This window comes from Petromyzon marinus, unplaced genomic scaffold (genome assembly GCF_048934315.1).
Source record: "Petromyzon marinus isolate PM22_M1 ecotype Great Lakes invasive population unplaced genomic scaffold, UKy_Petmar_22M1.pri1.0 PM_G_Scaffold_9, whole genome shotgun sequence".
Taxonomy (NCBI): domain Eukaryota; kingdom Metazoa; phylum Chordata; class Hyperoartia; order Petromyzontiformes; family Petromyzontidae; genus Petromyzon; species Petromyzon marinus.
The window spans coordinates 1,241,932-1,269,802 of record NW_027423046.1 but is presented as its reverse complement, the minus strand read 5'-3'; the positions used below and the strand labels follow the sequence as shown (position 1 = coordinate 1,269,802).

The 27,871-nt window shown below is 45.0% G+C and overlaps 1 protein-coding gene and 1 long non-coding RNA gene across 2 annotated transcripts in view; one reads left to right on the top strand and one right to left on the bottom strand.

The window, feature by feature from the left end:
* Positions 1 to 23,382, top strand: part of LOC142921828 (uncharacterized) — a 28,479-nt gene extending 5,097 nt beyond the window's left edge. Inside the window, exons 2-8 of the mRNA XM_076063163.1 lie at positions 3,473 to 3,578; positions 6,218 to 6,636; positions 12,413 to 12,419; positions 15,037 to 15,249; positions 17,588 to 17,748; positions 21,443 to 22,578; positions 23,094 to 23,382. Of these exons, the coding sequence (XP_075919278.1) occupies positions 3,473 to 3,578; positions 6,218 to 6,636; positions 12,413 to 12,419; positions 15,037 to 15,249; positions 17,588 to 17,748; positions 21,443 to 22,578; positions 23,094 to 23,382 (2,331 nt within the window). The remainder of the gene's footprint in view (positions 1 to 3,472; positions 3,579 to 6,217; positions 6,637 to 12,412; positions 12,420 to 15,036; positions 15,250 to 17,587; positions 17,749 to 21,442; positions 22,579 to 23,093) is intronic.
* Positions 13,521 to 18,775, bottom strand: LOC142921783 (uncharacterized). The gene is made up of 4 exons (XR_012939659.1): positions 18,668 to 18,775; positions 17,418 to 17,973; positions 16,797 to 16,930; positions 13,521 to 15,105 (listed from the first exon to the last, which is right to left on the bottom strand). It is a non-coding gene; the product is annotated as an uncharacterized LOC142921783 (long non-coding RNA).
* Positions 23,383 to 27,871: the final 4,489 nt, after the last annotated feature.

Sequence of the window (27,871 nt, the reverse complement as noted above, 5' to 3'; positions counted from 1 at the left end):
GTATTGCAGAAGATTAGCATGTCAATCTGTTAATGTAACCCCACGAATAGGGTGCTGAAGAGGCGGCTATTGTATTGCTAGAAATTATAGATTAGCATGTCAATGTGAGATGGCTCCCGCAGTAGCGGCTGTGTTAATGAGAAGATTGGCAAGTCAGTGTCAGAGAACCGGGCACAAAATCCACCTCGTGCCCTGTTCTCTAACATGCCAATCTTCTCATTAGATATTGCTATAGAGTCAGCAGTTACTGCTATAGTTAGTTGATACTACTTTAGAGTCAATAGATATGACTATAGATTCAGTAGATACTACTATAGTCATTAGAAACTACTGTAGAGTTAGTATATACTATAGAGTTGGTTGATACTACTATAGTCAGCAGATACTATTGAGTCAGTAGAAACTACTGTCCTCAGTAGGTACCACTACGGTCAGTAAAGACTGCTATAGTCAGTAGATACTACTATACAGTCAGTAGATACTACTATGGTCAGTGGATACTACTATAGAGTCAGTAGATACTCATTGTTTTTTTCGGTAAAGTCACGTATGTAGAAATACAATAAAATTATATTAAAACAAAAAAATCACGACGTTTCAATCACAATGCAAGCGATCTTCATCAGGTGTCAAGAACAAATCACGGAGGTAAATACAACAAAAAGATGAGAGATGAGAATTCAACAAACCTGAAAAAACATTATGTGAAGCACATCCAGTCAGGCCAACAACACAGACACTTCCTGGCAGACCACGAATTTCAGAAGAGTGTTAAATTTCATGTTCAACCTTTGGATTGCACATACCAGCATAGATAGAATGAAAAATACGAGGTACACGGTCAGTAGAAATACATATACAAGTCCAGCAAGAGGTAAGGAGGGAGGAAAGACGGACAGGGAGGCAGAGAGAGAGGGGGGGCCGGAGGGATGAACAGAAGCTTAAATAGGAAATACGGTTGGAGGGGGGGAGGGGCCAGAGTGAGAGCGGCAGCTCAAACACGCACATCTTACACATACAAAACGGCAGCTCAAAAAAGGACCACCTCTTGTAAATACAAAATGGCAGCTCAAAAAATGACCACCTCTTGTAAATACAAAACGGCAGTTCAAAAAAGGGCACATCTTACACGTAATTACAACGGTAACTTCCCCGTAGAAGTGTGATAATAAAGTATTAAAGCTTTCGTGACTGCATAAAATTACTCATTGGTTTTTTCGGTAAAGTCACGTATGTAGAAACACAATAAAATTATATTAAAACAAACAATCATGACGTTTCGATCACAATACTAGCGATCTTCATCAGGTGTCAAGAACAAATCATGGAGGTAAATACAACAAAAAGATGAGAGACGAGAATTCAACAAACCTGAAAAAAACATTATGTGATGCACATCCAGTCAGGCCAACAACACAGTTAAACACTTCCTGGCGGACCACGAATTTCAGAAGAGTGTTAAATTTCGTGTTCAACCTTTGGATTGCACATACCAGCATAGATAGAATGAAAAATACGAGGTACACAGTAGAAATACATATACAAGTCCAGCAAGAGGTAAGGAGAGAGGAAAGACGGACAGGGAGGAAGAGAGAGGGGGGGGGGCCCGGAGGGATGAACAGAAGCTTAAATAGGAAATACGGTTGGAGGGGGGGAGGGGCCAGAGTGAGAGCGGCAGCTCAAACATGCACATCTTACACATACAAAACGGCAGCTCAAAAAAGGACCACCTCTTGTAAATACAAAACGGCAGCTCAAAAAATGACCACTTCTTGTGAATACAAAACGGCAGCTCAAAAAAGGGCACATCTTACACATAATTACAACGGTAACTTCCCCGTAGAAGTGTGATAATAAAGTATGAAAGCTTTTGTGACTGCATAAAATTACTCATTGGTTTTTTCGGTAAAGTCACGTATGAGTAATTTTATGCAGTTACGAAAGCTTTAATACTTCAGTAGATACTACTATAGAGGAGATACTACTGTAGCATTAGTAGTTACTACTATAGTCAGTGGATACTCCTACCATCAGTAGTTACTACTATTGAGTCAGTAGATATCACTGTTGAATTAGTAGATCCTCCTACAGTCAGTAAATACCTCTACAATCAATATATACTATAGATTCAGTAGATACTACTATAATCATTAGATACTACTTACAGTCACTATTTACTACCATAGAGTTGGTTGATACTACTATTGAGACAGTAGATACTACTGTAGAGGTAGTAGATACTACTACTATGGTCAGTAAATACTTCTACAGTCAGTAGATACTATTATACGGTCAGTTGATACTACTGCAGTCAATAGATACTACTATAGTCTGGATACTACTATAGAGTCATTTGATACTCCTGCAGAGTCAGTAGATACTACTATAATCGGTAGATACTTCCGTAGATTCGGTAGATACTACTATAGAGTCAGTAGATAATACTACAGTCAGATGCCACTACAGTCAGTATATACTGCTGCAGAGTCAGTAGATACTGCTTTAGAGTCAGTAGATACTGCTATAGAGTTAGTAGTTACTACTATAGCGTCAGTTACTACTGGAGAGTCAGATACTGCTGTAATGGTTCGACAGAGGCGTGCACACTCTTGTGGAGGCAACACTTATTTATTTAACACAACTGCAACACAACTGCAACACACCCTACACATGAGGTGGTGACCACCGCCTACTCTCGCTAACACTCGGGTTCTACTTGGCGTGGCCAAGCCAGGAGGGCTTCTGCTTGGCCACGATGACTGGAGGCTTCTTCCTTCAGATTCTTCATGAGACGTCTTCATCCCAGGCATGAACAGCTCAGCTCTCTGTGCTGAGCCGGCTTATAAGCCCCCCTGGCGTGGCTGGCCACACCCTAGCCACGCCCTCCTCGAACCCACAAGAAGGCTCCACTCCCTGACCACGTAACCCCCAGGGTCCCCCAGGGCCCCTGGCCCCCACCTGGATCTGGTCACGTGTCCAGCCGGGGTCACTCAGAGTGCCACTACTACACACCGCACCAGGTACTCATTTGAGGCCGAATCGACCTAGGGGAGGCCCAGGACTGGTTCAGATCATCGTCACTGGTGTTGGCTATGAGCGGGAATCGTACCGGGGTCGCCGGGTGCATAGCGCAGCGTGCTAACCGCAACACTACCACTCCCCCATGCACGACACTATACACTACACTATATGCCACACTATACACTGCTATGCACTACACTATACACTACACTATAAACTATACACTACACCATACACTCCACACTAGTGCTGTACTTCGTAATGAATTAGCACGTTCTGTTCACGTGGCACTAAACCTTAGTAAATGGCTGTGTCGGGTGGTGGCGGGTTTATCGACAGCGCAACATTTATATATTTACGCCATCTAACCCAAACAAACAAACCTCTATTATGGATCTGTTTGGTTGTCTACGTTCATTGTCGTTGTTTTTCTTTGCTTTCCCCCTGCCAGATGGCTTCTGACATTCAATTGGCGTTCGTCAAGCAAGAAATAGATGAGAATGCAGGGCTTGGGACGTGGCTAGATTTCATGGAGAGACTGCAAGACATTGATGCTGGTGAGCACGGTGGCACCACGGTGGATAGCAGACGTTGACTACCTCGCCTGGTATACAGGAGGTCGTGGGTTCGATCCCGACCCTGACACTGCCTGCTGTATATTTGGAGTTTGCTTGTATCTCTCTCATCAGCATCACGGTGGCTAGGAGATGTTGACTACATCGCCTGGTATACAGGAGGTCGTGGGTTCGATCCCAACACACACACCTCTCTGTGCCTGTGTGTCTCTCTCTCTGTCTCTGTGTCATCTCTCTCTGCTTATGTGTCTGTCTATGTGTCTCTGGTTCTGTGTTTTATCTTTCTCTTAAATTTGGCAATCTTTGGAAGAACGTGATCAACCAGGTAGGGTGTTGACTGTTATGTTGGCCGACTGTGTGTGTTGTATTGCATTATATTTCTAAGTTTACTAGGTTTGTTTTCTCTTTCATTTGTACCTGATGATTATTGCTTGTGTTGCAATCGAAACGTCGCATGCTATTATTTAATTAATTATTTCCTCTTTATACGTGACTTTACCGAAAGAACCAAAGAGTACATTTTGATTTAAAGCTTTCGTGACTGCAGGGATTCATCTTCTTGGTTCTTTTGGTGACTTTACCGAAAGAACCAAAGAGTAATTCCTGCAGTCACAAAAGCGCCAAATCAAGTTTGTTCAATAACAATTACTGCGATAAATAAATAATCCATTAAAAATAACTGTGTTCTTTAATTACCTTTGATGATGATGATGATGACGATTTGAAGACGATGGAGGTGGTGGTGGTGATGGCTGGGCCATGTAGGCCACCTGTCCAGCCACCACAGCTTGTTCGGGGGCTAAATGGGCACGGCATAAGCTAGAGAAGAGATGGAGTGATGTGGTACAGGAGGACGTGGAGCTGAGTGGACTTGCCGTTGGGGGAATTGGCACGCATCTAGTAACTTGCAAATTTGCGAAACTCAACGAATCCAGCGTTGGTGCGTAGCGTAGGTTTACTGTAATCAAACCTTTAGTTTAACACCTAGCCGGCTTTCGCAACCGACATCATCCATAATTTATATATTTTTGTTAATTGGATTGCGTAAATATAAATGTGTCGTTAAACCTGCCACCACCCGACATAGCAAATCAGGAAGCACCAGTGTATAGTGTACTAATGGGAAGTACCCGGCATTGCCTGGGGGGAAAATATATTTCGAAACTTGTCTTCTCTTAAAAACATAACATACACAAATACTAAGCTGTTGTGGAAGCCCGGTGTTCCATTTGTCTGTCCATTTGTCCGTCAACAAAATTATTAGAGGCTTGCAGAAGTCCTGAATCAAAAAGTAACAAAGTGGGGGGTAAATAGTTGATCTAAAAGGTTTCCGAAAATTGTCGACCCCCCCTAAAATAATGTTTTTACCCACCATAGGCAAATATACCTACACACCCTATATACAATAAAGTGAGTAGTATCTATTGATTCTATAGTAGCATCTATTGACTCTATAGTTGTATCTCGAAACTCTTTAGTAGTATCTATTGACTGTACAGTAGTATCTACTGAGTATAGTAGCATCTACTGACTGTATTGTAGTATCTATTGACTGTAGTAGTATCTACTGACTGTAGTAGTATCAACTGCCCGTAATAGTATTTACTGACTCTAGAGTCGTATATAGCAACTCTATAGGAGTAGAAACTTGATTTGGAGCTTTCATGACTGCAGGAATTACTCTTTGGTTCTTTCGGTAAATTCACATAGAAAGAAAAATAAATTAAATAATAGCATAGTATCTACTGATTATGGTAACTACTAACTATAGTATTATCTGCTGACTCTACAGTAGTATCTGCTGACTCTATAGCAGTATATGCAAACTCTATAGACGTATCTACTGACTCTGCAGCAGTATATTTTGACTGTAGTGGTATCTACTGGCTGTAGTATGTCTACTGACTCTATAGTAGTATCTAATAACTGTACAGTAGTATATACTGACTATAGTAGTATCTACTAACTCTATAGGAGTATCTACCGACTTGATAGCAGTAGAAACTGACTATAGTAGTATCTACTGACTGTAGTAGTATCTTCTGACTCTGTAATATAATCCATCGACTCTATAGCAGTATCTGCTATCACTACAGTAGTATATACTGACCATAGTAGTATCTAACTCTATAGTAGTATCTACCGACTCTATAGCAGTATATACCAACTCTATATTAGTATCTACCGACTCTATAGTAGTATCTACCGACTCAATAATCGTATATACCGACTCTATAAAAGTATATATCGACTCTAGCAGTATCTACTAACTATACAAAGTGCCGTGGTGAGGCCTAGTCCCGTGGAGAGCCGCCGGCCTCGCCTAGATTGCCCAGCCGGCCAAGGTGGCACCTTTGCAGGCTGGGGCTGGGCTGCTACCCCTCCCCCACCATCCCCCCACCCGCTCTACAGTAGTTGTATCTAAGGACTATAGTAGTAAGTGCACACATTGGGGTGCACTTACTACTGTGTTGGGTGGTGGCGGGTTTAACAACGTGATCTAACCCGAACCTTAAGCCCAAACCTTAAGCCCAACGCTGACGGGAAGCCACGTACGGGCACAATGCGCCCAGACAACGCTCCCACCACACCGCTCACCCCGTCCGTCCATACCTTTGCAGGAGACAAGAAGACTGCGAGCGCCCCTGGCGACAAGCGGCACGCGTGCGGGCAGTGCGGCAAGTGCTTCATGGGTGAGACGTCGTACGTGTGCCTTGAGTGCGGCAAGGGCTTCGCGCAGGCCTGCAACTTGAACTTGCAAGTGAGGACGCACACGGGCGAGAGGCCGTACGTGTGCATGGAGTGCGGGAAGAGTTTTCCCAGGTGCTCCAACATGAAGAAGCATGCCAGGACGCACACGGGCGAGAAGCCGTACGTGTGTGATGAGTGCGGGCAGGGGTTCACGCAGGCGCACAGCTTGCACCCGCACGCAAGGGCGCACATGAGCGAGAGGCCGTACGTGTGCGCCGTGTGCGGCAAGAGTTTTGCTTTTCGTCGCCACCTTCTGCGGCATTCGGTGACTCACAGGGAGGGGCCAGCCGTATGAGGAGTCCAGGGAGGGGGTCTTTTTTCCGAACACCGTTTTGTGGCGCACGCTGGGACGCACTCACGCGGCCGTGAGCGGCCGTGGGCTCGGGGGGCGTCGGGAATTATATCAAGAAAAAACTCTCCGTGTGCACGGAGACTACGATGGGAAGTACCTCGAGGAGTCTTAAGGAAATGAGACGTTTCGAAATACACCGCGAAAGTGCAGTGTATTCTACACTATACACTACACTACTATACACTACACTACTATACACTACACTATACGCTACACTCCTATACACTACACTACTATACACTACACTATACACGACACTATAGACTACACTATACACTACACCACACACTGCTATACACTATTAGTATATGAAATATACTAGTAACTAATTGGCGCGTTGTTTACGTGACAAACCTTACTGGCTGTGTCGGGTGGTGGAGGGTTACAACACATTTATACTTAATGCGATCTAACCCAAAATACTTTATGATTAATAAACACGCTGTCCCGACATTCACTGCAATCAATCTAATTTTAAGGAAACGTTTCCCAACACAGCTGTAGGTGTGGGTGATGATGACACTGCATCGACACTGCTCTTCAAGGTCCCCGTAGTTTGTTCGCGTAAGACTTTACCTTTAACACCGCCGGAGCTAAAACATCGAATGGCATTAAGTCGGGCGAACGGGCGGACTTTCCGCTATATCAGAAACTGGGGATTTTAACCTGAAACAAGTGCCAATTGATATATTCACAAACTAAAACTCGTAAGTCTAATGTATTTATAGAGATAAAATGTATGTCAGCATCACGAATAACAATTAAACTATTCAACTATAATAAGGGTTTTTTGGGTTAGATTTATACGTGATCTAACCCTTAAAAAACCTGTATTGTGGATGATATTGGTCACGAAAGCCTACGTGTTAAACTAAACTATTCAACTTCTTTGTATATTCATGTCAGACACCCTGTATATCTTATACCCCCACACACACACACACACATGTTCCTATTGAGTTGTTTTGTTCACATTAACATTGAGTCAGGATAATAATTTCTTACTGGTCAAGCTCGTAAGTGAGCAAGCTTTGGTTTCCCGCGCTTTAAAAACGACGCCTGTTATGAATAAAAAGCCTTTATTACCCTCTCCGGCAGTAATACTGGAGGTGTTGAGATATTCACACACCCAACAGACACACACCTCGTGCAGGGCATCATGGAGCGTCCACGTTATAACCACGCGCGTCACGCTTGTGGCAAAAAACGTGGAAACAAAGATGCTTTGAAAACAATGTGCGGCGTTGTCCTTAGACAGCCGATTATCCGACACCCAGACACGGCAATCCTTCATTGCCCTGTCTCTGCACCGGTGTTAGGAGACCAGAAACAACACCGGTGTTAGGAGACCAGAAAACAACACCTTTACAAGGGCGAGCAGTCCAAGGGCAATGCAAATATCAGATCGTTAACATGGCTCAGGCTGAGCAGTCATATAATGTAATAATAGGGTTTTTCCCCTTTTTTTCTGGCAACAAAACTGAAACCTTTTTGCAAGGATTCATGTCTGCATTAACCACAATACCTGCAGTCAAAATGCAAACAAAAAACATACTATGATAATATATGCATTGTCCTTGAAACTGATTGGTCCACACCAAGGGACGGCTATCTTTTGAGCCTCGACCCAACTGGTGCTCGACCACATGACGCCAGAAGGCGTACAGCTCAAAGACAATGCACTATCAAAGTAATGAGGGCTTGGGGTGAGCATCTACATCATTAGACCTCTTTGCCAGTACCAAAATGTAATAGTGTTTTTCCCCTTTTTTTCTGGCAACAAAACTGAAACCTTTTTGCAAGGATCATGTCTGCATTAACCACAATACCTGCAGTCAAAATGCAAACAAAAAACATACTATGATAATATATGCATTGTCCTTGAAACTGATTGGTCCACACCAAGGGACGGCTTTCTTTTGAGCCTCGACCCAATTGGTGCTCGACCACATAACACCAGAAGGCGTACAGCTCAAAGACAATGCACTATCAAAATAATGAGTGCATTGTCTTTGAGCTGTATGCCTTCTTGCGTCATATGGTCGAGCACCAATTGGGTCGAGGCTCGAAAGAAAGCCGTCCCTTGGTGTGGACCAATCAGTTTCAAGGACAATGCATATATTATCATAGTATGTTTTTTGTTTGCATTTTGACTGCAGGTATTGTGGTTAATGCAGACATGAATCCTTGCAAAAAGGTTTCAGTTTTGTTGCCAGAAAAAAAAGGGAAAAACCCTATTACATTTTGGTACTGGCAAAGAGGTCTAATGATGTAGATGCTCACCCAAGCCCTCATTACTTTGATAGTGCATTGTCTTTGAGCTGTACGCCTTCTGGCGTCATGTGGTCGAGCACCAGTTGGGTCGAGGCTCAAAAGATAGCCGTCCCTTGGTGTGGACCAATCAGTTTCAAGGACAATGCATATATTATCATAGTATGTTTTTTGTTTGCATTTTGACTGCAGGTATTGTGGTTAATGCAGACATGAATCCTTGCAAAAAGGTTTCAGTTTTGTTGCCAGAAAAAAAGGGGAAAACCCTATTATTACATTTTGGTACTGGCAAAGGAGGTCTAATTATAGTCATATAATGTTGAACACGTAGGCTTTCGCGACCGATACCCATCAGGCTTTTTTGGGTTCGATCGCGTAAATATAAATGGGTCGTTAAACCCACCAATAATAGGTGGTGCATTTTCTGAGATTAACCAAAATTCATTGAAGCGTTAATGCCTACATCAACCCCCCTCTGGTCTTCGCATCGGATAGGCCCACAATGATAACACCATCACTCACCCAGGTTTAAAACCTCCTCAGTGTGCCGGGAAAGGTCCTGGCAAGGATTATTCAACATCGCCTTGCCAGGCACGCTGAGGAGAGGTTTGCGGAGCCCCAATGCAGTTTCAGGAAAGGGCGGTCCTGCACAGATGCCATATTTTCTATCCGTCTGCTACAGCAGAGGTATAGGGAATTCCAAGAAGACCTACATCTCTGCTTTATTGACCTGGTCAAGGCCTATGATACCATCAGTAGGCCTGGGGTCTTGGTTGTTCTTTGTGCTTTCGAAGTCCCTGGCCCTCTGCTCACGATCATTAAGGACCTTCATGATGGTGAGCGGGCCTGTTCAGTGTTGTATATGTGGGTGTTATGAAAATTGATGAAAATAATGAAAATTAAATTAAATTTGAATTTGCATAATTTACCCGAAGTTATGTTAATTCGTGTAATTATGCGCATAAATTATGCTGATTGGAGAGATAATCATATTACTTTATGCGAGTGGGTGTGGTTATGATAATGCAGGTCGTTATGATAATTAGGTCCAGCCTCTGTGACGAGGATTGTGTTATGAATTGGAATAACGCAATTAATCGTATGCAGTTTCGTAGGTGTTATGAGCATGAATGAGAGAGAGTCGGTTCGACTCTGCTATTTAATTCCGTATTATCGATAAGGATACGATTACTCTCGATTGAACATTATGAATTATGTGTTATGGATTATGTGTGGTGATAGGTCCCCTCAAGGTTCATAATCTCATTCGCAGAACAATTTTACGCAGAATTTCAGGAAGAATCACACACAACCTTTATGCTTTAATCAATTATATTTTCTAGCTAAACTTTAATTTTTGAATAAGATGAGAACTCTCAAATATCGGGATTTCAACACAGCATTAACATGGTACACATCACGATTGCGTTGTTTCACTTCGATAACGGCACCTGTGGTTAATTCCCGACGCGTAACGCAATCAATCGGTTGTTGAGAGATTAAAACATGCAACTATTCTATCAAAACCTTAACCTTATAATATGTAAATTCGTGTTTAAACATTGCCCACACAGTACCACATCCATTAATTGACCTTCAAGTCAATTCTTATCACATTGTTAACAGTAGGACGATTAGTTATTATGCAACTCAATGACAGCAGTATTTTTCGTTATGAATTGATTTTTAATGCACCACCTTGGAGTGGCAATCCTTCTTGATTATCCCGATATGCGTATCATGTGTCTTCTTTATGACTGGTTCAAATCTTTGCGTAAAGTAGACGCCGAGGTTAGCATCTCTTGTGTCCAAAATGTGTTTCCTGTGTGTTGCGGCGTGGTGGGGGAGTGAGGGGGAGAGTGTGGGGGAGGGGGGGGCATACGAACGGCTTTGTCACAGTTTCTGTCCACCGCTGGCTGGATTAGTCAGCACGACGCTTGCCGTCGTCGCACGATGATGGGTGTCGAGTGCGGGCCCGCTGCCCTCTCAGCGCTGGTGCTGATGGCGTGCGCTCTCTCTCCTTGAAGATGCGCGAACGCGCCCATGCTGGTTCGCTGACAGCCGTTCTCTCCACTGCTGGATGAGCTGCACCGGCGCGCGCTCTTTCTGTGGAGCTGCTGACACTTTGTTGGCGGCTGGCCAAGCTTTTTCTTCTGTTGAGTGAGTTGAGTCGCACTGCGTGTTTTTCAGCAACGCGCGCGACGTTTCGCCCCCAGGTGCTGAGGTCTTCTTCAGGAAATGAACGTGAAACATTTTCAGCACAAACTCAACGATACAGCGAAAACCTACACAGCGGTGTCAACTCCGAGGTCTTTTAAACAGCCTCCTGCCCTTTGGGAAATATGATCTATCTACTTTGCTGGCTACATCCGACGATTTGACAAATGAAGGGACAACCTTAATTGTCGCTTTTTTTGCCTATTTTACAAGCAAAACATCGAATTCGGCAAATGACACTGGCGTGCACAATGGCCCGCCCTTGTAAATTTATGTTACAAAGACTTTAATGCCAGTTGCAAATTTCCTAAAGAAATTACTGGGTGGTTTGTGAAATTGATCGGTCAACTCCACGCAAAACTGTTCCGGTGGTGAGCAAACTGACTGTTCAACCTGACCACAGAGCTATGTTAACCTGAGGAGGCTGCCCTTACTCGGTGCTTAATTTAGGCCTGGTTTTACCGAGTTTTTTTTTTTCCAGTGGGTGCAGAACATTGATGCGGCTGGCTCCTACTCCGTGGATCCCGCCATACAACTCCTCCATTGCTTGAATGTTTTGGGTTTAGCAGAAATGCCTTTTGCCCAGCCATGCAAAGGCACGGTAATGAGAATTAATGAGGATTGAGACAGGGCCTGCGTTCATGTGTGCTGGGACTGCTAACCTGTGCTATATCCTGGGGGAATCCCAGTGTTATGACAGCCCGTGAATTATGGCGTGTCCTATAATGCGACCTGATGTTTGTATGGCCAGGACATATTAAATGCCTTGAAAACAGCTGATTCACAGATGCATTCTGCAGCGGTGTGCCAGTGATCGTGATTCTTATCTAAAAGTAAAAAAAAAACGTAATCAAGCCTCAACATATTTGTCATTAACATTGCTTTTGAAAGAAAAAGTATATAATTGGTGATGTTTTTGGGCAATGTCCATTCTTTATAATACGTAAACAGAGAGGCCACACAGAGAGAGAGTGAATCAGGGATGGAGACTACACTTGACACCATCGGGCCGAATGAGAATCAAATTTTAAAAAATCGTAAAACAATGTGGGAAGACTGTCATCCAACAGTCGAGTGACAAAGGGGTGTACATTATTTTTTCGTTAATAATGTATCGGCTTCACCGTGTCTCTTAATGATGACTGGTTTATTGTTTGTGGCCTCTGTTTTATATGACACAGTCCATACAAACCATTACGCTTAATTGTAAATCGTGTTTGCGTAGAAAGGAGGTTGCCTTTAGCAGAAAATCAGTCTCTTTCTCGAAGTAGATGTGGCATTTTCTTGTTATAACACTTAGATAAAAACTAAAATCTCCATCTCAATAAGATGAAAATTAAGATTATAGTCATTTACATTCAAAATGTGAACAAGGTGTCCACTATTGATATATAACGATGGAGAACCATTAATGATGTGAAATGCGAAAAAAATGCTTGAATATTTTTTACAACACTGACCTTTCACCGTGCGATGATAAAGTCAGTCGGTGATTAACAGAAAAAGTGGTGGTGGTGGCGGCAGGTTGTCTCATTGGGACATTGCTTTGCCTTTGCCCAAGCACCGGATCGGCTACTACTTGACATCTTGGGTTTGACTCTGACTGGCCAGATGAGATTAAAGTAAGTTGCCAAGGCTCGCAAGTTTGTTATTTCAGTTCTGTTACCAATGACTACAAAATCTAATTATGAAAAAAATATCTTACCCATTTTAGTCTAAATGCAACCCATCGAGCTGCCCATTTCTGCCCATGAATAGAAGATCAAGGACTTAACAAACTGTGAATGTAGTGAGGTGCAAACAATATCACTGATGACTGCCCCAATACAACAATTGTATTCTGGTGGAACAAGCAGACTCCACACAGCTACCACCTCGGATGGAATGTCATGGCTTACAACGCTAAACATACATTTGTAGTCCTGTTGCTTTATTCTAACGCGATATGAAAGAAGAATCCTGTGTATATGAACAGAGTCCATGTGAACCACTTGCTCATCTGCAAAGTGTCAAATTGCTCTCAGACAGATCCCTCAAATGTGTCAAAGGATGTTTGTGTCACTTATGGACAATATTATGACATGAAATTTGATTTTAATGATGCAAGGCTGCAATAAACAAATAATGATTTGATACTTTTATGAAAATTAGGAAATTAATATTTTTTTACAAATGGCAAAAATTTAAAGGACAATGTACCAATTTACATTAAAAAAACTACAATTAATAAAAAGTCTGCCAGGGTAGCATTGACCCCCCGTCCCTCTCGTCATCGCACCTGATTGGCTCACAAGTGATGACATCACATCTATCCCCACCTCTAAGACCGAAACAGGAGGAGGATTCCACCAACAACTCTCTGTTGTCACGTAAACAAAACGTGCCAATTAGTTACTGGTTCAGCACACCCGGTGTGTTGGAGAGTAAATCCGCAACGACGTTTACAAATTTGAGTACCGTGACGTATCATCGGTAATTATATCAGCATCATAAGGCAACGGCCAGAGTTGTGGAGAAATCCTCCCGCCTCGGTCTTAAATAGAGGGGATAAATGTGATGGAGTCACTTGCGAGCCAATCACGTGCGAAGGTCATAAGGGGGGCATGGTGGAGGGTTAATGCGTGCATATAAATTACAATGGGTATCCATTACCGATTGAGTTATTCATAGGGTAATCAACACACATTATCTACAATACAGGTTTTTTAACTTAGATAAAATTAGCACGTTCTGTTAACGTGACAAACCTTATAATTGGCCGTATCGGGTGGCGGCGGGTTTAACGACACCACATTTATATTTACGCGAACTAACCCAAACAACAAAAACACCTGTGCTATCGATGATATTGGTCATGAAAGCCTCCCAACGCGTTAAACTAACGCACATCATGCCACGCACACCACGCCTGTATGACCAAACGAGCCCCTTCGTGCCGGGAGACGGCAGATGACCACCGCACCCGGTACGGACCGTGTGCGCGCAAGACGATGTGTATGTGCGTGGGTCGATGTATGTAAATCGATGTGTGCGTGTGTGCGTCCATGTGTATAAGTCGATGTGTTTGTGCGCACCGGGCGAACGACCCCTGCCCGCTATAGGGCTTTGCCTGGTAGGGTGGGGGATGGTTTAGTTTGTTGTATTTGTCTGAGTTTAGGCGATTCGTTTGCCTTTCTTTGGACTTTGCACTCCTATCGTGTTAGTTGTAAACTGTTCGTTGCCGTTACGTTCTTACCCCCCGTGCCCCGACTGGGCATCATGCGAAAAAGAGCTTTGCAGCTCAATATATTCCTCCAGTATAGATAAATATTCTGATTCTGACCTCCCTCAGGTGTTTGACCAAAACTATTAACCAACATTTAAACGATTTTATGATGCCAGGTGTTAGGACCATTGAGTTGCTTTTTAGCTCTTCTTCAGAAGTGACCACCTGGCTATCACAAACGATAGCTCAACGAAGTGGCTTATCGCGTGGTAATTTAAATTCAGCCAAATACTCTAAACGCGTGTTTCTAAATGTGTAAGGAAAAAACCGGAGGACCGGCAGACAAAATCCACGTGACCATGGGGACAGAGGCACGGAAATTCCAAATATACATCAGGTGTCAGGGTCAGAATGGAACCCACTACCTCCTGTCTTCCAGGCGAGGTAGTCAACATCTCCTAGCCACCATGGCGCTTGCCCCCCAAGTGCCACCCCTCTCCCCACTACACGAGGGCAGACTACAGCGCCGGGGAAGGCCTCCACCCACTTCTACGTAACAGCAGCAGCACAAACCGTACCGGAATAGTAGAAGCCTGCGTACGCCAGCTCATGCGGGGACACATTGGCGGTATGCGGCCATCTAGCGAAGGATCTGAGTCGCGCCCCGAACGAACGCATCTCTGGACTCAGCGCGGAGCTGGCGGCAACGGGGCCTGCGGGAAAAAAGGCACCACCCAGGGACAAACGCAACGACGACAATGGTGACGATGACGACTACAACGACAGCATCAATGGCGACGACGAAGCAATGAGCTCATCGAATTTCCCCGCCCTTTGGAACGGCTCCCCAGGAAGCCGTGAGGGCATTATAATCATTTTTTTTAAACGACATCTTCAAAACAAAACCTTTTTAGACTGGCCTTTTGATTAGGGCTTTTAGTTCGTCACGTAACTTTTGTTTACGTATTAACAAGGAATCATGTCTGCATTAACCACAATACTCAGAATGAAAAAAATACACTGATAATATATGCATTGTCCTTGAAACTGATTGGCCCACGCCAGAGGGGAAAAAACCTATTCTTATATTTTGTTTCTGGCAAAGCAGGTCTCATGATGTAGATAACCTTACTCTTGTTTGAATTATGTCGGTCGCTGTTCATTTGTCTTGTAAAGCACTTTCACACACGAATCGCGGTGTGTAAGTAAAGTTTGATTTGTTTCATCGATTGTTAACATTAATTCTAGATTTGAAGCTTTTGTGACTGCAAGGATTTATACTCTTTGGTTTTTTCGGTAAAGTCACGTAGATAAAATAAAATAAATGAAAACCACTAAATTAAATCACGACGTTCGGAGGCAACACAAGCTTCCGTCTTCAGGTGGAACAGACACAGCAAAATTAGCTGTATCAAGTGAACAGCTCTGGGACACACGAGATTATATATTCCAAGTCAAACTTTAGCTGGCTTATAATTATTCAGCCATTTCCGTTTCTACCAGAATTGTACTCGCTCTCGTGCAGCACGCCATCACCCTCCCCCTGAACCCCCTGCAGCATAACAAAAGGCGGCTTAACTTAGCCCCCTTCCTGGCTCCTCCCCCTCGTTAACCTCTAAATAATCTCGTGTGTCCTAGAGCTGTTCACTTGATACAGCTAATTTTGCTGTCTGTTCCACCTCAAGACGAAAGCTTGTGTTGTCTCCGAAACGTCGTGATTTAATTTAGTTTTCATTTATTTTATTTTACCTACGTGATTTTTCCGAAAAAACCAAAGAAGTGTGTTAACATCAAGTCATATTTTTTTTAACACGTAGGCTTTCGCGTCCAATATCATCCATAAGAGGCTTTTATTTTTGAACGAGGTCATCTGGAATCAACGGTATAAGCACAGGGTGATCCAGTTATGAATACCCCACCAAATAGTATGGGGGTGGGGGAAATTATAGAGAAAATAACATCACAGTAGAATCTTGATTTGAATTACAGTAGACTCTGGATTATTGGTTTGTTCAATTTGCAGATGAACCGCACACCTGAAATTTTGACGGAGATTAAAAACTTGTGGATATTCAAATAATCTAAAAACAGTTTATACAACATTGGTAATTCTTGGAAATTTTTATTACAAGTCACGCGGTGCTTAAACCGAACAAATATGTTGCCCCGGTTAATCCGAAATCCACGTGATCGCCTTTACAGCACAGCAGTTGCAATGTCTTTACAACAGTGGGCAGAGTTTAATTGATTTTGTTGTCGTGGCTCTGCTGTCAAATGAGCCGACTCTTCTGCGCGGAAGCAGGAAAGTCTTATCACAGGAACATGGTTATAGGCACAAAGCATTGAAGAATTGAGACTCATCCACAAGGGCGCAGTGGTAGCTAGGAGATGTTAACGACCTCACCTGGTATGCAGGAGGTCATGGGCTCGATCCCAACCCTGACACCTGCTGCTGCCTATTTGGAGTTTGCGTGTCTCTCTCTCTCTCTCTCCCCCCATGGTCGCGTGGATTTTTCTCCGGGACCTCCGGTTTCTCCCCTACACATTTAGAATACAGGTCACGTGTAAAGGTATTCGGCAAATATAAATGTCCACGCGACGATGGTGAGCCCACTTCGTTGAGCTATGTCGCTGCTTTGTGTGATGGAGAGGGTCGGCATCTGAAACAAATAGCTATGTCATCGCAGCTCAGTTGGGCCCTCACCAGGTTAAGAATAATTGTTTAGCACAGGGTGCTTAAAAAAAATGTTCACACTTATTTGGGACAATTGTTTTTAATTGAACAAAAATATGACCACAAATGTATGCCAATAGAGTCACAAAGTCAGAGAGTCTCCACTTGTTCGCCATCGTTTTCGAAACATGCCTGGAATCCTCTCCAGATGGTACCCAGAGCCCGGAGGCACATTCCTTTGTGGCATTGTTGCAAATTTTCAGAAGCACCCTGCATTAGTTTTAGGAAGGACCCAGCCTTGCCCCAAACGAGCGTCAGGACGTTACCGGCGCCCTCGCTGGCGTCACCCACCGTGAAAGCGCAGGCAGGGAAGTGCCTGGCGTGCTCCCGAGCGGGGTCGTCTCCCGCCTCCCAGTGATGCATCGTCCCGCCGCAGTGGAAACAGGCCACCAGGTCGCTGGGTCCCATGCGGTAGAGTCCGGCCCGCGCCAAGCCCGCGGGCCATACGGGGGACGACTCAGGCCACCCCTCGGAGAACAACAGCAGCCTGGCCGCTTCGGCGTGCATCTCCGAGGCCAACGGTCGCGGGATCCAGTCGAAGTGGGACGTCGGAGGAGCGGAGCGTCTCCCCGCCAACGCTCTGCGAAAGGCCCGATTGTCTACGATGTGCGACATCGACCGGGCGAGAAAATACGGGGCAATTTGGGGGAAAAGAAGTCGTCGTGCGAATGCTTTTGCAATGGACAAGTCCGCCCGGGCTCTCTTGTTAAAGATCACTCGAGAAACGTCGTGCCTTCTCCTTTCCGACGTAAAAGAGATCCCGGGGCTCGCAGCTCGTAGCTCGATGGGTAGTTTAAAAACCGGCGATGGGAAATGGCACGACTCCTGTTGTCACCCTTGACAGCTCCTGAATACGGGAAAAAAATGTTGGGCGGCAAGCATCATTAAAAGCGGACACCTTTTAGTGACTTGAAATGTTTGGTTAAAACAATTAATCCATAACAGAGGTTTTTTGGGGGTTAGATCGCGTAAATATATTAATGTTAAACCCGCCACCAACCTCTATTATGGATGATATTTATCGCCAAAGCCTACGTGTTAAAAATTAAACAGTTCAGTCTGTCACTTCTGACAAACGTCTGCACAGCAATAAAAGGGGGCACGCACAGTCTGGAAGGTCCTGTACCAAACGGAGTTTCGAGGGTTATCTGGTGTGAGAAAAACCAACACTACCCATAGACTCAACACTGCACCATAGACTCAGCACTGCCCATAGACTGAACACTGCCCATAGACTCAACACTGCACCAGACTCAACACTGCACCATAGACTCAGCACTGCACCATAGATTCAACACTGCACCATAGATTCAACACTGCACCATAGATTCAACACTGCCCCATAGATTCAACACTGCACCATAGACTCAACACTGCCCATAGACTCAGCACTGCACCATAGACTCAACACTACACATAGACTCAGCACTGCACCATAGACTCAACACTACACCATAGACTCAACACTGCACAATAGACTCAACACTGCACCTGCAAATCATCTGCAAATCACGGACTGGATGTTAGAGGACATTCTTTACCTCACGTTTTCTCTCAAAAGTGGTGACCTCACACTCCTAGCGGGTCGTCGTCCTCGTTAATTGATCAACAAAAATCAATTTTCCGGCGTCTGCACCCCCCTCTCGAATTAAAAAATGGCGGTGGGTGAAGGGGAGGAGCCAAAACTAATTGGCGGGAAAAAAACTTCGCGTCACGTGGGAAGGGAGACGCCAAATCTGATTGGCTCTGAGGCGGAGCGACTTTGAGGAAAACTTTTTTTTAAAGTACGAAATTACAAAACTCAACATCAACAATAAAACTCGCGTTGGCATTCGCGCGTTGTAAATAAATGTAAAAAAATAAAAGTTTTATTGTTGACGTACCATATTTAAATAAAATGTTTTTTTACTCAAACGCGATTCCGTTGTTTCGTTTCCTTCTCGTCCTGAATCGTGTCGAGCTATGATTACGAAACGCGAATCGTGGTCCGCGTTTGCTGAGCCAATAGGAGCGCAACGCTGCTGAAGGCAGGGTCCAATAGGAGAAGGCGATGGTGGGAGGTGGCCGGGTGCCGCTTGGACCAATCAGTGAGTAGGACGTTCAATGTTTCCCGCTCTTTCGGGTTTTTTTTTAAATCACAAAACAATATTTAAACCCCGGGGTAAAAGTTATGGAGAGCATTGTTTCGATAAGTGTGTAGTCGGCAAAGTTTGCACGTAAATTATATTTAAACAGAGGAGCAATAATAATATAACTCCACCAATATTATCCCAATGGTAATCGATTCCATCAGCTATAATCACTACCACCATCTCGATTCCCGCTTTATCCCCCCCCCATTGAAAATCGATTCCACGAGCTTCATTCACCAACAATCGATTCCCATGTTATCAACAACGGGAATCGACTCCATCTAAAACGTCGGAAGCCGCAACGGGAATCGACTCCATTTAAAACTTCGGAAGCCGCAACGGGAATCGACTCCATCTGAACGTCGGAAGCCGCAACGGGAATCGACTCCATCTGATCTTCGGAAGCCGCAACGGGAATCGACTCCATGTTATTTTTTAACAATAATGTCTAAGAGTGTTATTCTATTACAACGTTGCTTTTCTTCATAACCACAATCATATAAACAGAAATCTATGCATTGTTACATGAAGACAAGTCCACATATTGTGGCCAAGGTTTATAAAATTGTTATTTTTATTTACATAGCACAGCAATTATTATTGTTTAAATATTTTGAATAGCAATATATTGGAGGGGCATTTTGAGCAATATATTTTTTTGGGGGAAATCTATTTTTATTCTTCTACAAGCCGCCACAACATGTACACTTAGCCAGCTCTTACAATGAACAATACTTCAATGGTACACGTTGAAACTTAAGCCTAAGGTGTTTCTCCCCTCTGAGAAACACTTTCAAGGTCCCTCTTGTCATTTCAATATATCGTTGATACTCCGCCCATCTCATTCCACCAATGGATGAAGGCTTCCCCAACTCCATGGCGGTAATGGGGAGGAGGTTGTTTGACCATACTTCACCACTGCGGGTCATGTACAAAGCTTCATTTCAGCCAGATCTGTCCCCAAGTCGGCTGGGCACGCCGCATCCGCCACTCTTGTCACCCACAGCTGTGACCACGAGCCACGAGCCTACTCCAGTCCACCAGAGACACAGAGAATATTCTTCAGCGAGATGCTCTTTGGTCCTTTCAGGTTAAAGTCATCGCGTGGTAGGTACAAAATAAAATAAATCACGACGTTTCGGGCGCAACACAAGCTAAATTTTTATTTAAAGCTTTCGTGAGTGCAGTAATTTATATTCAATATATAAAAAATATATAAAACGTCGTGAGAATTTTTATTGTTTTATATATTTATTATTGTATTGTTTCCCTTCAACTTGACTTTACCGAAAGAGCTAAGAATATAAGGGACAAGTCCTTAGTAACAACTCCTTACGAACAACTCCCTACTTACTAACAACTCCCTACTAACAACTCCTTACATACTAACAACTCCCTACTTACTAACAACTCCCTACTAACAACTCTTATCATTTTTCATTGCTGAAGGGGTTGCCCCTCCTACCTGAAAATCCTGGCTCCACCTCTGAGTGTGTGACAGGGTCAAGTTTGTATTTGCAGTAAAGTCTAACTCTATTGAGCACGGAGGTTATATAAAAACAGTAGTTTATTTTTGTTTTCCTCTGCTACTCTTTCTAAGAATGTAGTCGGGAAGTTATCACAGCACACGTGCAGCTGAAGTCGGAACTGTTCATCCCAGCATTCAAGGACATCTGTGCCTGGCTTCACACCTCTAAGTTGTGATTGAACATTAATTTAGGCATTTCTGCATAACAAAAATAGTATTATTTTCCAAACCCCTTTGCTATGTCACCTGAATTTAGCTTTCATAAATATTCATTTTGAAGCCAGACAGCCGAAATTGTGTGCTCGGAGTTTTGGGTTAACATTCATTTTGAAGATACGAGCGCTTCCAGGCACGTTTATGACATTTGCCCTCATTGCGTGCCATAACAGCTCGTGTGATGAATTTGGGACACTTTTTCACTATAACATGAATGTATGAATAAGTATAGACGTGTTCGTCACGTGTGACTGTATATATGCATTCCTCTGTGCATCGATACTGACATGTAGATGGTGTGGATATTATTTTTTTCTCTCTGCAGCTGTCGCTTCCTCTGCAGAATTTTACTGATGGAGCAAAGGCACTCGGTGCAGCTCGGTGCAAAAAGGCATCAATGCGACCGGTGTCCATACAGCACAAATCGTACTGAACATTTGACATTGCACCAGAGAACTCACACAGGGGAGAAACCCTTCAAGTGCAGTGTGTGTGGGAAGGCGTTTTCACGTTCATCTACTCTTGTAACACACCAGAGAACACACACGGGAGAGAAAACCTTCAAGTGCAGTGTGTGTGGGAAGGCGTTTTCACAGTCACCAAATCTTCAAAGACACCAGAGAAGACACACGGGAGAGAAACCCTTCAAGTGCGGGGTGTGTGGAAAGGCGTTTGCACAGTCACCACATCTTCATGTACACCAGAGAACTCACACAGGAGATAAACCCTTCAAGTGCAGTGTGTGTGGGAAGGCCTTTTCAGTTTCATCTGCTCTTGTAACACACCAGAGAACACACACGGGAGAGAAACCCTTCAAGTGCAGTGTATGTGGGAAGGCGTTTGCACATTCATCTACTCTTGTAAAACACCAGAGAACACACACGGGAGAGAAAACCTTCAAGTGCAGTGTGTGTGGGAAGGCGTTTTCACAGTCACCAAATCTTCAAAGACACCAGAGAACACACACGGGAGAAAAACCCTTCAAGTGCGGGGTGTGTGGGAAGGCGTTTGCACAGTCACCACATCTTCATGTACACCAGAGAACTCACACAGGAGATAAACCCTTCAAGTGCAGTGTGTGTGGGAAGGCGTTTTCAGTTTCATCTGCTCTTGTAACACACCAGAGAACACACACGGGAGAGAAACCCTTCAAGTGCAGTGTATGTGGGAAGGCGTTTGCACATTCATCTACTCTTGTAAAACACCAGAGAACACACACGGGAGAAAAACCCTTCAAGTGCGGGGTGTGTGGGAAGGCATTTGCACAGTCACCACATCTTCATGTACACCAGAGAACTCATACAGGAGATAAACCCTTCAAGTGCAGTGTGTGTGGGAAGGCGTTTTCAGTTTCATCTGCTCTTGTAACACACCAGAGAACACACACGGGAGAGAAACCCTTCAAGTGCAGCGTGTGTGGGAAGGTGTTTGCACATTCATCTTCTCTTGTAACACCCCAGAGAACACACACAGGAGAGAAACCCTTCAAGTGCAGTGTGTGTGGGAAGGCGTTTTCACAGTCATCAACTCTTCATGGACACCAGACAACACATAAGCATCAGAAGATCAACAAGGAGTGGAGTCTGAAATCAGCTTGTGAAAGTCAAAGTGCCGCAATGAGCCCATCCCTCATGAAACAAGAACCGGAAGAAAATCCCAGCTTGGACACTTTTAAAGATATCGAGGTGAAATATGAAGAGGTGAAGGTGAAATGTGAAGAAGTGATGGTGAAGAGTGAAGAAGTGATGGTGAAGAGCGAAGAAGTGAAGGTGAAATGTGAAGATGAAGATTCAACTCCACAATGGGACCTTCACATCGATGGAGGCTCATGCCCGAACCGCTCCTGGGCCTCCCTTTCGCCAACCCGTGTGCTCAAACATGCGCCCCCCCGTCTCGAGAGAAGGGGCTGGCAATTTCAAATGAACATCGTCCAGACAAATCGCAGCGGCGTACGCAGCCGCTGCAAGAAAACCTGACAGTTTTTTCAGCTCTCCTTTAACGAACACGTGGAAGTTATCGAACAGTGACATTTTATCTTTCCAAACATCGCCAGGCCCCTCGGTGGACATCGACGGCGAATCGCCCCGCCAGCCGTCCCGAGTTCTCGCCGCCGTCCGTCGTCGGCCTCGGCCTGGCGGAGAATCTCGGCGCCGCGGGCGCCCTCCTCGACTCCGGCTCTCCCTGCCGCGGCGCCGAGTCGCCCTCTGGCCTCCGCTCGAGCCGGCGCCCCGAGCGCGAGCCGGGGCCGCCCCTCCCAGCCGGCGCTCGCATCGGACGGCGGCGCTCGCACGCGCGAGAGACGAGAGATGCCCCGTTTACCGTGCGAGCGGTGAATGGGGCACACTTAGCTTGGCGCGAGCGCCGGAGGCCACTGCGCTAGTAGTCCGGCTTCGGCCGTGCCCTCCCCGCGGTCGAGCACGCGGCCCGAGGTCCGGCCGCCGGCCTCGCGTTTCTGTTTGTCGTCGTTCAATTTCCGCTCGGCACGTGCGCCGGTCCGGTTCCCGTTCACTTTAAGATATTTTCATGTTTTTTTTTTATGTTCGTTGCGGTTGTACCCGATTAACAAAAATAAATGAAACTAAAACAAAATCAATCGTGCGCTGCGCATGGTGCTGGTTAGAGCCCTGCGAGTCTCGATATGAGGGGGCGGCGGTGGTGGTGGTTCTGTAACCGCGAGCGTGGTTCGCTCACCGAGCGTGGTTCCATTACGACGCGAGGGCCTCTAGCACCACGGTCCAATCGGTGTCGGCGCGCGGCTCACGTCGACGTGGTGACGTCGCCACGGGCAGCTCCATCGCCGTGGTTTTACGTTGCCGCGGTTACGTCGCACCGCCGTGGCGGCTACGTCACCGCGAGCGGTTCCGCCTGGCTCTGTGACGGCAAGCGGTTCTGCCTGGCTCTGTGACGGCAAGCAGTTCCGCCCGGCTCTGTGACGGCAAGCGGTTCTGCCTGGCTCTGTGACGGCAAGCAGTTCCGCCCGGCTCTGTGACGGCAAGCGGCTCCGTCTCCGCGGGGCGCGGTTGCTGCCACGGCCGGCTCACCGCCCCACCCACCGCTCCGCCCCCACCCCCCCCCCCGCCATGCCCCCTGGCACGGCAGCTCTGCTGAGCCGGCGCCCAGTGCTGAACCCAAATAGGCACTTAAATAAATGTTGTACTCGGCAAGTTAACAGCTACAGAGGCCAAGCTCAAATCAACATGGTTATTCAGTTTAACACGTAGGCTTTCGCGACCAATATTATTCATAATAAAGGTTTTTGGGTTAGATCGCGTTTATTTATAAATGTGTCGTAACCCTCCACCACCCGACACGGCCAATCAGCAAAGATAAGTGTCACGTTGACAAAAGACAAATAATTCACTACTTCAGCCCACCGGTGTGTTGAAGAGTTAATCCACATTTACAGTTTGAGTACGACGTTTCGCTGGTAAATACTTCCAGCATCATCGGGCAATTCGCCAGAATGGTAAAGCCCTCGCTTGCTCCCGGTTTTATATAGAGCAGAAGAGTGACGTCATCACTTAACTCATCAGGTGCAGTGATTAGAGGCGGAGGGGGGGGGGTAATGTAATTATATAATCGATTAGTAATCAGTCATTGGTTATGATTAGTAATGAGTTGTAGATTAGTAATTCTTTAAATCAAAATGTAATGTGTATTATTTAATAATACGTTTCCAGGCCGCACTGAGCCGGTAGCTGTCAGAGCGATTAAAGTTATTCTTGTTCCTCTCAATTTCAATGGATTCTCTAATTAGTCTTTGCCAGTAATAATTAGTTTTACACACCACTGCAACATTGTCAAAATCAATTGAGTGTCCTTGTTGACAAGCATGTTCTGCCACTGCCGACAGTTGTGTTTGAGATAATTTAATATTTCTCTGATGTTCTTTTAGTCTTACGCTGATGTTACGTCCCGTCTGCCCAATGTAGCAGCTGCCACATGAACAATTAATCCGATATACACCTTCTGTTGATAGTTTAGGTAATGCGTCTTTAGTGCAAGATACTAGTTTTTGAATTTTGTGTACTGTACCAAATCTTACTGTAATGTTTTGCTTTTGCAAAACGCGGGCTAATTTGTCAGTTACTCCTGAGATATATGGAATTTTTATTGTTTTAACAATCTGGTCGCTTTCAGTAGTATTGCTTTGCGATCGTGATTTGGCATTCAGTGCTCTGTTAATTTGAGCATTATTGTAGCCATTCTGTCGTAGTGCGTCTTTAACGTGTTTAATCTCTCTCACTAGACTCTCACCATCTGACACTGTTTTCGCCCGATGCACGAGCGTCTTAATAAGAGAGGATTTTTGAGCTGGATGATGATGTGATTCTGCATTCAGATAGGCATCAGTGTGCGTTTGCTTTCTGTAAACGCTGTGTGTTATTTTATATATTTTGCTTGGACATGGCCTAAACGGTAAAATAACACACAGCGTTTACAGAAAGCAAACGCACACTGATGCCTATCTGAATGCAGAATCACATCATCATCCAGCTCAAAAATCCTCTCTTATTAAGACGCTCGTGCATCGGGCGAAAACAGTGTCAGATGGTGAGAGTCTAGTGAGAGAGATTAAACACGTTAAAGACGCACTACGACAGAATGGCTACAATAATGCTCAAATTAACAGAGCACTGAATGCCAAATCACGATCGCAAAGCAATACTACTGAAAGCGACCAGATTGTTAAAACAATAAAAATTCCATATATCTCAGGAGTAACTGACAAATTAGCCCGCGTTTTGCAAAAGCAAAACATTACAGTAAGATTTGGTACAGTACACAAAATTCAAAAACTAGTATCTTGCACTAAAGACGCATTACCTAAACTATCAACAGAAGGTGTATATCGGATTAATTGTTCATGTGGCAGCTGCTACATTGGGCAGACGGGACGTAACATCAGCGTAAGACTAAAAGAACATCAGAGAAATATTAAATTATCTCAAACACAACTGTCGGCAGTGGCAGAACATGCTTGTCAACAAGGACACTCAATTGATTTTGACAATGTTGCAGTGGTGTGTAAAACTAATTATTACTGGCAAAGACTAATTAGAGAATCCATTGAAATTGAGAGGAACAAGAATAACTTTAATCGCTCTGACAGCTACCGGCTCAGTGCGGCCTGGAAACGTATTATTAAATAATACACATTACATTTTGATTTAAAGAATTACTAATCTACAACTCATTACTAATCATAACCAATGACTGATTACTAATCGATTATATAATTACATTACCCCCCCCCCTCCGCCTCTAATCACTGCACCTGATGAGTTAAGTGATGACGTCACTCTTCTGCTCTATATAAAACCGGGAGCAAGCGAGGGCTTTACCATTCTGGCGAATTGCCCGATGATGCTGGAAGTATTTACCAGCGAAACGTCGTACTCAAACTGTAAATGTGGATTAACTCTTCAACACACCGGTGGGCTGAAGTAGTGAATTATTTGTCTTTTGTCAACGTGACACTTATCTTTGCTGATTGGCCGTGTCGGGTGGTGGAGGGTTACGACACATTTATAAATAAACGCGATCTAACCCAAAAACCTTTATTATGAATAACATGGTTATTATTATTTTAATATATATAAAGCTTATATTTCCACAGCGCTGAAAACGGGGCAGGAGGCCTCATTGCTTGCTGCCCCAACTCCACCGCCTAAAAGTGATTAGTCGTGATTAGAGTCGTGATTAGAGTCGTGATTAGTCGTGATTAGTCGTGATTATAGTCGTGATTAGTCGTGATTAGTTGAACCATTCAAAACGCAGGCGGTGGCACACCGCAAGGTTGCACATCACCGCCTGCTGGCAACCACGTCTGTCGGTAGAGCCCCGACACCCCCCCCTCCCACCCCCCGGCTGACGTGATTGGTTGGTACAGTCCCATAAACTCATTATCCATGCGACTATACTGGCAGGGGCGGGGGTGGGGTAAGAGGAGAGACGTCATTGTCTCGGCCAACGATGGTTCATGAGGCTGGAGTTGTGGAGTACGTGTGTGTGTGTTTGGAAGTAACCTGTACAGAGAACTCAGGTGAGACCCGTTGTTCTTGTGATACAGGTCAAAGGGTACTTTTGTGTTTCACGAAGCGTCTGCCTCTGGAGCAACTCATCGTCTTTGAAATAGGAAGCACGCTCGGATCATTCATCAGTTACAAGGCATACCACTTACAAGCTACACGTATAGGAGGAGGTACATTCTCTACAACACAAATTGTAGTTTTGTCTTGCGTGTTGACGTAGATTTTGTCTAACTAGGGCTAGAAATAGTCCTTGCTGATTCACGTCTGGATGTTCGTTACCTATCGATTGAAGCAAACCCCACTGCTGTTGTTGAGACGCTGTGCACCATTTAAGCCACCCGGCGCTCCGCTCGTTGTTGTGAGCATCGCTCCTCCGCCCTCCGTTGGAGGGCGACCGCCTCCAACTGCCCAATAGCGTCCTTCACGAGCCTCCTCCACAGAGGCCGATCTTGACACCGCTGGTACCAGTCATCGGCAAGTCCACTCAGCTCCACGTCCTCCTGTACCACATCACTCCATCTCTTCTGTAGCCCGTGCCGCGCCCGCTTTGCCCCCTCAATCCGGCCGAACAAAAGCTGTTTCGGCATGCGGTGGCTGGGCATGCGGGCTACATGACCCAGCCATCGCAGCCTTGCCCGCCGGAGCTCACCGATGGGATCTTGCCCAGATCTTTCAAGGATTTGTGAGCTCCTCACACAATCCAGTCTGGTTAAACCCAGGATGGATCGTAGGCAGGCCAGCCTAAATGTTTCTAACCGGCGAAGATGTTCCATTAGGGGGGTCCACGTTTCGCAAGCGTAGAGAAGGGAGGGAATGACCGTGGCCGAGAAGAGG